The 13,656-nt window shown below is 49.8% G+C and overlaps 2 protein-coding genes across 6 annotated transcripts in view; one reads left to right on the top strand and one right to left on the bottom strand.

Annotated features, from left to right (window-relative positions):
• Window positions 1-13,656, bottom strand: part of SLC39A11 (solute carrier family 39 member 11) — a 351,831-nt gene that overhangs the window by 324,184 nt on the left and 13,991 nt on the right. For all 5 annotated transcript variants that reach the window (XM_064495589.1, XM_064495595.1, XM_031468992.2 and 2 more), the window contains exon 2: window positions 2,632-2,792. Coding sequence is in view for 2 of the 5 variants with exons in the window: in XM_064495591.1 (XP_064351661.1) it covers window positions 2,632-2,646 (15 nt within the window). In the remaining 3 variants the exon portion in view is untranslated. The remainder of the gene's footprint in view (window positions 1-2,631; window positions 2,793-13,656) is intronic.
• SSTR2 (somatostatin receptor 2) lies at window positions 5,593-12,042 on the top strand. The gene is made up of 2 exons (XM_010975948.3): window positions 5,593-5,867; window positions 9,799-12,042. Exon 2 carries the CDS (start codon window positions 9,896-9,898, stop codon window positions 10,997-10,999), a length of 1,104 nt encoding a protein of 367 aa, XP_010974250.1. The 5' UTR covers window positions 5,593-5,867; window positions 9,799-9,895; the 3' UTR covers window positions 11,000-12,042.

Genomic DNA, 13,656 nt, shown 5'->3' with positions numbered 1-13,656 from the left:
GGGCCTGGGTAAAGAGACCCAGTTGCTTGTTGTCTGAACCAGGACAGACTTTTTGCTTCCCTGACCCAAAGTTTCTGCACCTCTAAAATGAGAAGGTTTAACTATCCAGGGTTCTCTGCTCGAGTTGGCCTTAACCTCATCCAGGGAGCTTCAAAAAAAAAACAATCTGGTCTCCATCCCAGGACCATTATATCAGAACCGCTAAGGGTGGCACTAGGGCATCTTTTTTTGCTTTTTTGTTTGTTTATTTTATGAAGGGGAGGTAATTAGATTTATTTATTTGTCTATATTTGGAGGAGGTTCTGGGGATTGAACCCAAGACCTCATGCATACTAAGCATGCGCTCTACCACTTGAGCTATACCCTCCCCTCTAGAACATCTTTAGTTTTTAAAAACCCCAGATGATTCTGCTGGGGTCCCTGGTTGTAAGCCCTGTACTAGGTGCTCTCTGAGGGCCTTTTGACTTCCTGGAGTCTATAAACTTGATCCTAAAGGCAGCTCCCCTTTCCTCTTTCCCCTTTCCCAGGAAGAGGGCTGCCCAAAGAGCAGGCTAATTAGGCGATTCAGCCTGAGAGTGGGAGGGGATACATCACACAGCAAGACAGCACCAGACACTTGTCACCTGGCTCGGTCTGGAAGCAGGTGGAAAAAGGGTCCTAGAAAAGACTGGGTGGTTGTCAGGGCTGCAGAGAACTTGGAAACAATCCAGAACTCATCAACAAACACCCAGAGATTAGGGGATAAATGGAAAGGAAAAGAGTTTAAAACAATTAAGACTATTCATAGCATCCCCTCCATTTTAATCAGCCTCCGGGAGTGACTGGAGGAAGGAAGGAGCCCCCTTTTCCAACAGGCTGCTCTGCAAAATCATGCTTCAGGCATTGGCACCTGGGAGGGCAGAGTGGGTAAGCTCTGTCACTCGGTAGCTGTGTGGCCTTGGGCAGAGTACTTAACCTCTCTGTGCTGTGGTTGCTTCCTTCACAAATGGCGATAGTCATAATGGGGACAGGCTTCAATGAGATTACGGGAGTTCACATAAAGTGTCCACTACAGTGCCGGGCACACAGTAAACTCTTAACAAGTGTTAAAAATTATTCACAGGGAAGGTCCCCGCAGCTAAATTAATTGGGAAAACATCACTGGGTTTCAGATAAGCAGGTTTCTTCATTGTGAGAGTTCTTGAAATAACAGTATTAATAATGATAATAGTGTGTATCGGAAAGGTTCAGAGGATTAAATGGAATAATGGATACGTGGAATGCTCAGCACCCCCAAACACATAATGGTTACTTAATAAATGCTACCCAGGAGAGTTATTAATAAACACGGGGGTGGACCTTCAAGGGAAGGAGCGGACACGCAGCGCTTCCCAGACTTGCGCTCTTTTCCTACAGAGCATCTTGCAGAATCAGTGCTATCGCACGTGCTGGGAAAACCCCAGGAGGGGACAGCCACGTGTTTTCCAACTCCGTCACCAAGGGGCTTTAAGAAAAGGCTGCAGGCCAGGGTGAGAGTGACAGGGATCTGGCTATCAGGAAGAACACACTGCTGGAAGGAAGTGCTGGACCAGGTGAGGGGGGAGCCGGGAAGGGGAGGAGCCGGGAATCCTCCAGTCCGGCTTCCACACACGGTGCTGGGGGGCGCTCTGTGGAAGGGGCAGGCCTCTCAGACCCAGAAGAGCTGATTCAATTCGACTTTGCCACTTGCTGTCGGGATGACCTGGGCAAGTCACCAGGCCTGTCTGAGCCTGGTGTCTTTAACTGTAGAATGATGGAATGTGGACTATAAACTTGAGCATTTCTAAGGTCCCCTTGGCTCCAGGATTCTATGTGGATATTGAAATGAGGGGGAGGGCAGAGGAAAAGGAACAATATGTAAATGGTGGTGTCTTCTGACCACGCTCCCTGATTCTTGACCTATTTGGGGTGATTTTCAGAGAGGTTCTGATGTCGATCCTCTTAACTCAGCCATTGTGTCCCCTATGGATTGAGGAATCTCATCGAGAAAAATTGCAAACTCCTACCTGTTAAGGGTTAGGGAAGAGAGAAGCAAAGAAAGGGCCTTCTGCATCTGAAGAGACCATTAAACCCACAATGCCAAATGGTCAGAGTTTTAAAAGAGGTCTGGGGACCATATTCCACATTTTCCAAACCAACCATCAGGACTCAAGATGTCAGAAAGGGTTTCTTGTGCCACCAGGTCTCCAGGAGTCTCGGAGATGGAATGTGGAAGCTGACATCTCAAATTCTGGTAAAAGGCACACGGTGTGTGGGTGACAAGGGACAGAACAGCTGAAAACAGGAGTGTCCCAGGAAGTCCAGGTCACATGATGAACACTCAGGGGAACTTCTCCTCCTCTGTACACCTGTGTGTTCCCCACCGCAGGAGCCCTGCCCTTCCCGCAGCCACAGAAATGGTGAACCTCATCCTTAGCATTCCCATGGAGACAACAGAAACCACATCGGATGCTTAGCTGGGCACCCATCACTCCCAGCTAGGTCCAAGCCTCCTCCCAGGGCTCTCCCACTTTCCTTTAGGCTTAATTGCAAGACTTCCTTCCACTAAACTGATTGCAGAGTAACTATTCCCCGCCATTTAATTTACTAAGCCGCTGAGACTTAATGACCTACTTGGGACTTGGGCATTCACGTCGGCGCTCCTGGGCTGTGCACTTCTCTTCAAGAGGCTGAATTCACCAGTATCTCCCCATGTCACAGGCTGAGCACTGGCCTGGTCCTTTGTCCAGCTCCTGTTCGTAATTTCCTGCTGCCTATTGTCTCTCTGATAAATGCTGTAAGAGAGAAGGGTATTATTTAATTGCTTTAAAGATATCAAACAAGCCAGCGTGGAGGTTATCTCCTCCCCAACCCCTCTATTTTTCTGGCTCAAGGTTTGGTTACTTAGTTACTCAGCAAGCTGCAGAGCGGGGGAGGGGGGGTGCAGCCCCACGGGGGACAGTGCAGACTTCATTCAGCAGATGGAGGGGAAGTCGAAAGAATAGCCATTAGGACTCAAAGAGGGACCCGGAACCTGAGGGTAGCGGCCAAGTGCAGGTGGCAGCAAAATTGAACGGCGCTTTTAAGGCATTCAAAGCGGGGAGAGGGAGCCTCTATTATCCGACAAAATCAACAATTGCTCTAGATTAGGCAGGTTCTGCTGTCAAGGTCAAGGCTGTTCAGACCCCACTCACCCAGCCCTGCGGTGGAGACAGGCGTGCCTGAGGCGAATCGATCCAGCCAGCACTTTTTCCAAGCTGGACTCATCCCATCTGACCTATGTGGGGAGGGGGGAGGGAAGACCTCCCAAGGAAAGCATGGCGGAGGGGGATTTCAGTGTATCAGATCACCCGAGATAACCAGCATCGCTGGAGAAGGTCATGGAGAAGACGTGACCGCTGGTTGACCAGAGGGCCGGACCCGGGCAATTGGAGGGAGCTCAGGGTCCCCTCCCTTGTCCTCAGAATGTACATTCCCTCACTAGGAGCTATTTCAAAGACACAGCCTTGAGAGCAATGTGTTGCTGAGACCATCTGGACTGAATACATGACTGAACCCTGATAAGGCCGCTGTATACACTTCTAGGATTCTGGGGGTATGGGCGCGTCCTGCAGGGCCCAAGATAAGCCTCCTCTGTAAGTTCCTGCTTCTTAAACCTGCCACCTCCCAATCTGGAGTGTCTGCCTCTTTCTTCCGCCTCTCTTTGCCCTCCGTGTACAGGGGAAGCAATTTCGAATTTCACCTGGGAAACTCCAAAGGTTGCAAACCAACAAGCAGACAGGGTAGGGTCAGGGTCGGGGTGTGGGGGCGCCAGCTACTCGCCCCAGATAACTGCTCTGAAGGGAGATGGTTATTCAGCTGATCCTTTGGGGGCAACCTGGTTTTGCTGGTAGTTCTCATATAAAACTAAAAAACAAACAAACTTGCATTGGCCCATCAGGGCTACCTGCAGGGTGGAGGGGAAGGCGGGTATTGAGAGCCACTGTTTCATGTCTTGCATAGGTTAGAAAACTGGTTATTATTATTTTTTTAATGATACAAGAGCTTGGCACCAGCCATTCAAGACCTTTGGTCCCCAGGAAAGGAATTTGAGAATGGAGTGGGCATTTCCCAGTTCTTCCTTCTCCTCCTCTTTTCCTGGCAACCAGTTTGGTCATTGGTTGTAAACTAGAAGTAGCAACAGGCTCCAGTGCAGCAGCTGTGTCCCCCACAGGCGAGCGTGTGGAGGTCTCTTGACCTCAACTCCACTCTGCTCCCACCCCCGTACTGCCACCACCCCTCCCTCTTCCTGCTAGGAAAGGAGCAAGGGCGCGCCTCTTCTGGCTAGCAACCCACCCCAGTCCCTCTACCTGCACACAAGAAAGAAGCAGGCTCCCAGACTGGCTGGGACATGAGGCAGTCATCCACCCATCCAGCCTCTGAGCCCCACGATAATGATTCAACATGACCGACATCTCAGGAGACAAAACCAGCGGTAACCCCTGATTTCCACCTTCGCAGTGCGTACCTCAAGACACAGTTTGGCCAAGATAGAAACTAGCAGTTGATTGTTACCTTGCTTGGTGGTTACCTTCCCGGGTCACTCACCTGTCCCTTGGGCTCACTCTAGCTGCTGAACAGCCTGTGGGGTGTGACTTTCACTGATGAATTGCAAATCAGATAATAGCGTGGACAGTCAGAGGCAGCTCAGCCCACAGAGAAAACTGTTGTTGGCGTTTGCTTTTTGTTTTCCCATCCTCTAAAACTGTACTCAAGGATGGTGAGAGAGTGTGTGCGTGTGTGTGTATGTGTGTGCTTGGAGGAAGGTTAGGAAGGAGAGGCTGCAGGATTGATTATGACTTATTAAACTATTGGAACAGAGGCTGAATCATCAGTCAAAAAATAAATAGCTGTAACTTAATGTGACACAACTCCCACTTCTTGTACGTGTCCCTTTGCTCCCTCCCAGCAGGTAGGAGGAGGGGCTGTGCCCAGTGGCACCAGCAGGTGCCCACTGGCAAGGTTAAGGAAGGCGACTGCCTGTAAGGTCACTGAACCTCCAAGCTGTGGAAAGCTGGGAGAGCTGGGGTAAGTCGCTCCCCTGCTAAGCCTCCGCTCCCTAAACTGAAATTTTGAACGCATGTGCTGTCTCACACCCTGTGCAGCGGGGCGTTGGTTGGCCACTGCATGAAGTGCTTTCCCCTTGGACCCATTTTCTCCCGGCCCTTTCCCTGGCCCTGCGCCTGGGGGTGACCCATGGTCGACACAGTTTTGCAAACTTGTCTGAATGAAGAGAGAGCTGAGGTCCCAGAGCGAGTCTGGGTCACCAGGCCGCCACTTCAGCTGCCTGGAATATGCTGGGTGAAACGGAACCGATTCTGTGAAAGCGGAGGGAAGACAGCGAATGTCCCTACCATGGGTCTGGGGGAGGCTGAAATGGTTGGACCCTTCCCGCTCCGCACGCGGGTCCCTCTACCCTGGGTGCTGCGACCTCAGCCAGCCGCCACCCGCAGGATTCTGCACACCTCCCCTACCCTCCGCTCACCCCTGTCCGCCCACAGGACCCGGCAGGCGGGGCGAGCTGCCGTGACGTAATCGGGGGGAGGGGGTGGGGGAATGAGTCGAGGGGCCCGCGATCGGCACCGTCAGTCCAGGCGGCGCAGCCACCTGCGCGGGCGCGCGCTGGTCACCCACACCCGGTGCCACTCGGCGCCCGGGGTCTGCGGGCAGGACGAGCTCTCGGCGGCGCGAGGGGCCAGTGGAGCGGGCAGCTGTGGACACGGAGCGCGGGGTGCCGGCCAAGCGGCTGCGCGCCCGTGCGCCCTGCTGGGTTGGGGACAGCCGCTGGTTGCCGGCGAACCGAGCTGACGGATTACAGCGGAAAGGCAAAGGTGAGGTGTGTTGGAGTGCGTGCGTGTGTGTGCGCCAGTGAGAGAGAGAGCTAGAGAGAGGGAGAGAGAGAGACGCACTTGGGCACCTGGATGAATCTGCATGGTGGTGCGTGCCCTGGTGTGCCTAAGTGTATGTCCCGGTGCGTGTTTCTCCACCTTTGTGCTCTGGGGGTGGAGGGAGGTAATTTTAGTGGGAATTAACGACAGCCTGTGTCCCGGCGTGAGCAGCGCACAGTGGGTCGTGTGTGCTGGAACGGACGTGTCCGCACAGCTGCATGCTAGTGTGGGAGGCATGCGCCCTTGTCCAGTCCTCGTCTCCCAGCCGAGTGTCCCGGTGGGAGCTGTAAAGGGGACAACTTCTCTCCCAGCCGCTTGCAAAAGAGCCCCGAAGCGAGGGGGGCGAGGCCGGCGGGGAGTCACCGAGGGGGTTCCTGCGGACGCGCACCCCCAGAGCAGAGCGTGTGAGCGGCAGGCGGCGGAGCAGAGGAGAGAGGGATTTCTTTCTCCCTTGTTCTTCCTCGCCCCGCCTCGGAGACGGATCCAGAGCGGTATAAGGTCCGCTCTCCCAGCGCTGGGGCGGAGTGGACAGTTTGCCTAGGTTTGAAGAGACCAAATCTCTGTGTGGCCCCGCGCCCCGGAGCCGCCGGCCAAATCCCTAAGCGGCTATCGCCCGCTCCAGGCCATCCCTGATCCGCAGGTCCTGCTCTGCGTTTAGAGATGCGGGTGCTGCCTGGACAATCTTTAATCTCCCCCTCGTCCTCCTAGAAATAGCAGGGAATCCTTTAGGAAACGCTGACGGTCAGCGAGTTGGATGAAGAAGAGAATTTTTCTGCGCCAGCCTGGGGACCCACCTGGTTGGTCTGGAGTCTCAGCTCCCTCCCATGCCCTTCGGCCAGCATTGCCTCCGCTTTTCCTAGGCGCTCTAGCGCCGCGGTGGCCCGCACCTGACTGTTGTCTCTCCCCACCGGTGGGGCTCCCGCTCCAGCGGTCCAGAGACCCACTCAGGTTTAGGAGGCCCTAGGGAAGTTGGGGTTTGGGCTGAATAGGGGGAAGATGCTGGAGAGAAGGGAAAAAACTGGTGCTGAATAGGATTTAGGACCACCCTTGATGTGCCGTCCCCATCCCAAAGCTCAATTCTTAGGCTGGGAACCACAGCCCCTCTGACAGGGGAGGGATGCCGGACTATTCTCAAGGCCCCTGCCAACAGAGCCGCACTCAGTCTCAGAGGAAACCAACAACCAGGCAATTCCAGAATCTAACAATTCTTAGCCTGGAAAAATAAAGCAGAAAACCAAACTTCCTGGTGCATTTAATTTAACCACGATTCAGCAAGCAGTGTGCCTGGCATTGGACTCCACTTTCAATGAGACACAAATGAAACAGAGGTCACTCAGAGATCTTAAACAGCTGACTTCACTGTTGATGAAATGATTCACTGTGATTCAAACTCATTTCTTCCTTGGAGGAGGCTTTTCACTCTGGACTGACCGCCCAGCTTACCATCTCTGCTTTCACCAAGCTCTGAACTCTGTCTGTTGCTGCCTCTCTCAAAAGTGGAGAATGCTGCTTCTCAGCCTATTTTGGAGAAAAAAAAAAAATGACCCTACACAATTCCATCCCTTTAAGTGAGACTCCAGCCAAATAAGCAGAGTCAGGGCTGGAGATCAGCATTCAATCCTCCCTCACCCACCTGCATCATGATCTCTATCCCAAAAGCTCTAGACAGGACTTCTTCAGCCCAGGGATCTTCAGTCTTACCCAGACATTGGAGTGTGACCTTGCATGTCACATAGATGGGCAATGCTGGTGATTAATGTGCTCTCCAATGCAGGCAGCTTAAATAGGATTCTGGGTCGGAAGAATTAAAGTAACTAACAAAACGGTTGGAAATGATATTGGAAACCACCCAAGTTAATACAGGGATACCACAAATGGTTTCTTGAAAGCTTCTGTTTTGAGCAGCTGCCAGTTTATGCTTTTTACCCAATGCAGACATTGAATCCTGGGTCCCCAAAGTACTTTGCAGAAAGGTCAGTTACAAAGCCCAGACCGCACTTTGCAGACAGTCGTGTAGTGGTGAAATCGGCACAGAGAGGCTAAGCAGTGCGCCCGGCGGTGCGGAATGAATCAAGAGGCAAAGGTGGGCCAGGATCCTGAAGCACTTGTTGCTGCTGAGTCCTTGTAAGCCATCAACAGTCTCTCCAAGCATAAAGGAGCGATCTCCAGTCCTCACTCAGCCCCCAGGAAAAGCGCCCTGCCCAGAGGAAATGTGTCTACCAAGTGAATTACTCCCACCATGTGCTGAACACATCACCCCTTTTCCATCTTCCATCTTCCCTCTTCCCAGAATGACCTCTTCCCTGCCCTCCTCCCTTCACTCTTTATACATTCAAGACTCAACTCAAACACTCCTCATGTGAAGCCTGCCCTGCATCCCCCAGGAGAGGAAGGCATTCTTAAGTCCTTTGTTCATGTCTCCCTGCAATTCACGTCCTATAAGAGCTGGCTTCCTTCCTGTCTCCCCTCCTAAGTTGTCACCTCATCTCTGGTTCATTCCTGTGAACAAAGAAGTCCCCCAGGGATATTTTTAAAATAAATCATTTAATGATGTGCTGAGCTATTGTTTTATATCTTAGGCCAAGCCAGTGGTGTTACACTTACTTTCTTGGCATGGAGGTAAAACAGGAGTCGGCTGCTTCAAACCAAAGCCCAATTATCAGCCACCAGTTTTCCAATCCACCGAGCAGCAGGCGTGATGCTGTGAAAAGTGCAGAAGACTTGGATGTCCTGTGTTCAAATCCCAGCTCCACCAGTTATGTGCAAGGGAATGGGAGCAAGTTCCTTAAACTCTCTAAGCCTCAGTTTCCTCATCTATAAAATGGGGATAATTATCCCCATCTCATAGGATGGCTGGGAAGACCAAGGGGATAGTGGGTGTGAACAAGCTGCATCAGTGTTTGGAATTCACTTCTGTGAATGAGCCTGCCTCCCTCACACCTGGCTCCTGTTTTTGTCCTTCATCAGGAGATCGGGGGCAAATTCTCTGGGGTGTGAGAACATGAACATCTTGCTGAGGGACTTGGGAAAGGACTCTCTGAGGCATCAGGAAGTCAAACCTTGGGTACTGGAGAAATGCAAACAGAAGAAACAAAAATCAACTAAAGCATACATTTAAAAAATAAAAGCAAGCCAGATTTTTATCTGTAACATTTAAGACTATACATTGGCTCACTATGTAGGCAGATTTTGATAAGTTAGAGATAAATAAGATGGTAGATGAAAAAGGGGGAAAAGATAGCATTTTTTCAAGTTCTGATTGTGAGCCCAGCACAATGCTAGGCATTTTCACACACACTTCATCACTGACCCCTCTTGACACCCCCATTTTAACAAATCAGAGTCGGAGCGATTAAGTGCCAGGCACAGGTCATGTGGGCCCCAGGGTGGAACCCTAGGTTTTTTCACCTCTAAAGTCTGGGATTTTTCCACTAGGAGGTTTTCAGAATGGGAAGATTCCAACGCCATCGGCAAGACAGCATAGATTTCCTCCCAGGGAAAGGCCAAGAATGCCGGTGGCAAGCTCCTCTGAGGTCAAGGGCTGGACCTCTCCAAACTCTGCCTTTTTACAGTTTGGATCAGTCAACTTCTTAGGGATCAAAGTATGCTGTTTTGCAGCCACAGCCTTCTCCCACATGTGCGTCACCAAAGATGACAAGATAAACTGTGATGACTTAAACCCTTCCCTGCTATTGGAAAAACAACTCAAAAAGTCTGCACAGTGATGAGAACGGGCTGGGAGTTCTAACACTGATGTAAGACAACACACTTTTCGACTGAAGAGTGTCTGAGAGGGCAAACCAGAAACACGGAACGTTGGTGAGAGGTTAAGTAGCCTCTGACTGATGAGCCAATCTTCCTTTTTTCCTTACAGATGTCACAGTGGATCTTTCGCCTCCAAGACCCGTTAAGGTGAGAACAAGATCTTCAGCTGGTTGGAACGAGCCTCAGATTGTAAGGCAGCTGTGGACATGGCGTATGAACTACTCAACGGGAGCCAGCCATGGCCTCCCTCTCCATTCGACCTCAATGGCTCTGTGGCGACAGCCAACATTTCAAATCAGACAGAGCCATACTATGACCTGACCAGCAATGCAGTCCTCACATTCATCTACTTTGTGGTCTGTATCATTGGGCTGTGTGGCAACACGCTGGTCATTTATGTCATCCTCCGCTACGCCAAGATGAAGACCATCACCAACATTTACATCCTCAACCTGGCCATCGCGGATGAGCTCTTCATGCTGGGGCTGCCCTTCCTGGCCATGCAGGTGGCCCTGGTCCACTGGCCCTTTGGCAAGGCCATTTGCCGGGTGGTCATGACTGTGGATGGCATCAATCAGTTCACCAGCATTTTCTGCTTGACCGTCATGAGCATTGACCGATACCTGGCTGTGGTCCACCCCATCAAGTCGGCCAAGTGGAGGAGACCCCGGACGGCCAAGATGATCAGCGTGGCTGTGTGGGGAGTCTCTCTGCTGGTCATCCTGCCTATCATGATATATGCTGGGCTTCGGAGCAACCAGCGGGGGAGAAGCAGCTGCACCATCAACTGGCCGGGTGAATCTGGGGCATGGTACACGGGCTTCATCATCTACACCTTCATCCTGGGGTTCCTGGTGCCCCTCACCATCATCTGTCTTTGCTACCTGTTCATTATCATCAAGGTGAAGTCCTCTGGAATCCGTGTGGGTTCCTCCAAGAGGAAAAAGTCTGAGAAGAAGGTCACCCGGATGGTGTCCATCGTGGTGGCCGTCTTCATTTTCTGCTGGCTCCCCTTCTACATCTTCAATGTCTCTTCTGTCTCTGTGGCCATCAGTCCCACCCCAGTCCTTAAAGGCATGTTTGACTTTGTGGTGGTCCTCACCTATGCTAATAGCTGTGCAAACCCCATCCTGTATGCCTTCTTGTCTGACAACTTCAAGAAGAGCTTCCAGAATGTCCTCTGCTTGGTCAAGGTGAGCGGCACAGATGACGGGGAACGGAGTGACAGTAAGCAGGACAAATCCCGGCTGAATGAGACCACGGAGACCCAGAGGACCCTCCTCAATGGAGACCTCCAGACCAGTATCTGAACTGCCTGGAAAAAATCAATCAATAAAACGCCGAGCTCTGCCGACTGGCAGTGTGCTCCCCATCGCGTCCCCTCCCTTCCTCCCACCCATCGCACCTGGCTTCTAAAATAGGGAATTGCTCAGCATGAGCCCAATTCAGAGAACAGTGTTTGACTCAGGCTTGTCTGAGTGAATGATAATGCATTAAATTGATTACCTTCCCCCTTAAAGTGAACATTTCAATGCAGGCAGACAATTCAGCGTCTGGAGAAGAGATCATGCCTGGGTGTGATCTTTAGAAATGTTGAAGCTCAACAGAAATAGAAAACTCTGTGTTTGCGTGTTTAAAACCCAATGCGTAATCTTGTGGTCGTACATTTATACTTGTATATGTCGATGTCATCCCTGTACAGTCATTCCCTGCGTTTCCTGAGTTCAAGTACACAAGTATTAAGTTCAAATGTGCTTAGTATAGGTGGACATTTATTTCAATATGGTACCTGCGGAAATGGACTTACCATGAAGCCAATGAAGTTTAAGCTTCAGGGATCTCTCTTGCTTGGGCAGTATGTTTACATGGCCATATGTTTTTGTAAAAAAAAAAAAATTGTAAAAGTAAGGTATTTTTGTATTCTCTTTCTTAAAGAGATCTCCTTAAACTGTATAAGCTTCCAGCCTCACAAAACCTTTCTCTGCCCCTGGGTATTTGCTTCACCAATTTCAGGCAAGTCAGGTCAAAGTAAGAATGGAGGGAGAGAAGATATTTGAGGACCCAGAACATAAATTTACGCATTTTCTCTTCTTAGATATAATCAAAGAATTACTCATCTGCCCAAAAGGACTTAAAATGGTCCTGATCGTCTATCATTGCATTTATCAAGACAAGGTCTGCTTTGTTATAAGATTGCACATTTTTCTTCTCAAATTGCTTTAACTTTTTTTAGGAAGCCATAGAGGGGGTGTGGGGTCGGGTAGGAATCACAAACATGAAAAGGAGAAAATGGACTGTAATTCTTGTGGGAAACAACAGTATTCTCCCCACCATGAAAATAAATGAATAAGAATGAAGGAAAATTACACCTTTATGAGAAACCATGAAATTGCTTTTTAAAATGGCAGACATGGCTTCCTAGCGAAGGAAAATGGAATTCAACCACCCCTCAAAGGGTTTTTTTTTAAGAAGTTGATACAAAGCTGGACACTAAGGAAGTCACAGTGCATGCTAGAGACTTGAGGTCATTGTTCCAAAGATGTAAGCACGTACACCTTCTGATGACTAGGCAGCTTGCAGGGGATGTGCAGATGTGAGAGTTGGAGGGGACCCCATCCCTCATAGGTATGGCCGTGCCCCCTTCCTCACCCTCATCATGAACTTTAAACATGGACCTTTAATCCACGGACTCCCTGAGCTACTGTCCTCAAGCACTGTCGTAGACAGGCGCTCCACACCATCAGGGACATTTTTCTGTTCCTGAAATTGCAGCTGGGCTTGTAAACCAGCAATAAGCAGAGAGATGGTGCCTGGTTCATTGGCTGATCAGTTTCCAGGGACTGAAGACATATACACTTGGGTGTTGGTCAGGACACCATCATCTCTAGGTTTATATGAAAGCCTCATTCTTAGTGTCTCGCACATACATTTTACCATATTTAAAAATAAGCTAGCCTCTTCCGGCTTCCTAAGCAAAGGCTGTTTGACAGCAGGAATGACTAAGAACTCCACCTGTGGTGGTTGTTAATGTGCTGCCTTTATTCTGTCTGTCTGTGTAATTTATGCCACCTCATTCCCAAAAGCACTTACTGTGGCCCAGAATATATGTTCAGTAAGATTTATGGTAGATAAATATGTCCATGCAAAAATAAAGAGAGGGACAACTGTAAGATGAGACGGTGGGAAAGACTGTTACCCAAAAACGCATGCACCAAAATCCCACATGTTTACTGAAGGAAAGGTCAGCTGCAAGCTCAGCCTGGGACTTCCTAGCAGCCACAATTAAGGGAGACTGACTCCTCCTCCACTTCCTCCTCCGCCTCCTCTGCCTCCTCCTTCCTCTTCATAAAAACAAGCAAAGAAAGATATGCAATGAAATGCTTTAAACCCAACTTTACCATTATTATAATACGAGATGTTCCTGGTCTTTGCATAAATGCTGACCTTTACTTAGAGAAGTGAGTGATTCCAAGGGACCAAGAACTGGTAGGAATAATTTCAAGGCAGGTAGACTAATTTATAGCACTCATGCCCCCTGATCAGAGAAACTGACGGCTTGCAAGAAAGCCAGAGTCCAAAGCAGCCAGCTAAAGTCTTAAAACAAAAGGCATACCCAGGTAGATGCTGGACACTTCTCAGCAGGAAGATGATTCTAAGGCTGTAAGACGGGACCTGTAAGATTGATGCTTTAATTCTGCCCAAAGAAGCAGTCGGCTTTCTACCATATAAAGAGGTAGTCTCCACTTTGCGAAACACACATCTCTTTCAAGGGTAATTTGCTCTCCAGTTGTTTCCTTTGATCCAAAGAGGGAATAAACATTTTAATTTAAACATTAATATAACTTTAATTCCAAAATTTAATCTTAGCCTCCACTCAACATGTAATTATGAAGACAGATCGACTGGGTGCTGAGAGAGAATAAAAAGTAATGATTTTTGCCTAGGTTCCATCCCCAGTACTCCCATT

This window comes from Camelus dromedarius, chromosome 16 (assembly GCF_036321535.1).
Source record: "Camelus dromedarius isolate mCamDro1 chromosome 16, mCamDro1.pat, whole genome shotgun sequence".
NCBI lineage: Eukaryota > Metazoa > Chordata > Mammalia > Artiodactyla > Camelidae > Camelus > Camelus dromedarius.
Note: the sequence above shows the minus strand (reverse complement) of the source record. Positions and strands in the feature narration are given on the sequence as shown.

Coding starts and splice junctions, on each gene's coding strand:
- SSTR2 (XM_010975948.3), top strand. CDS start 9,896: ATGGCGTATGAACTACTCAACGGGAGCCAGCCATGGCCTCCCTCTCCA.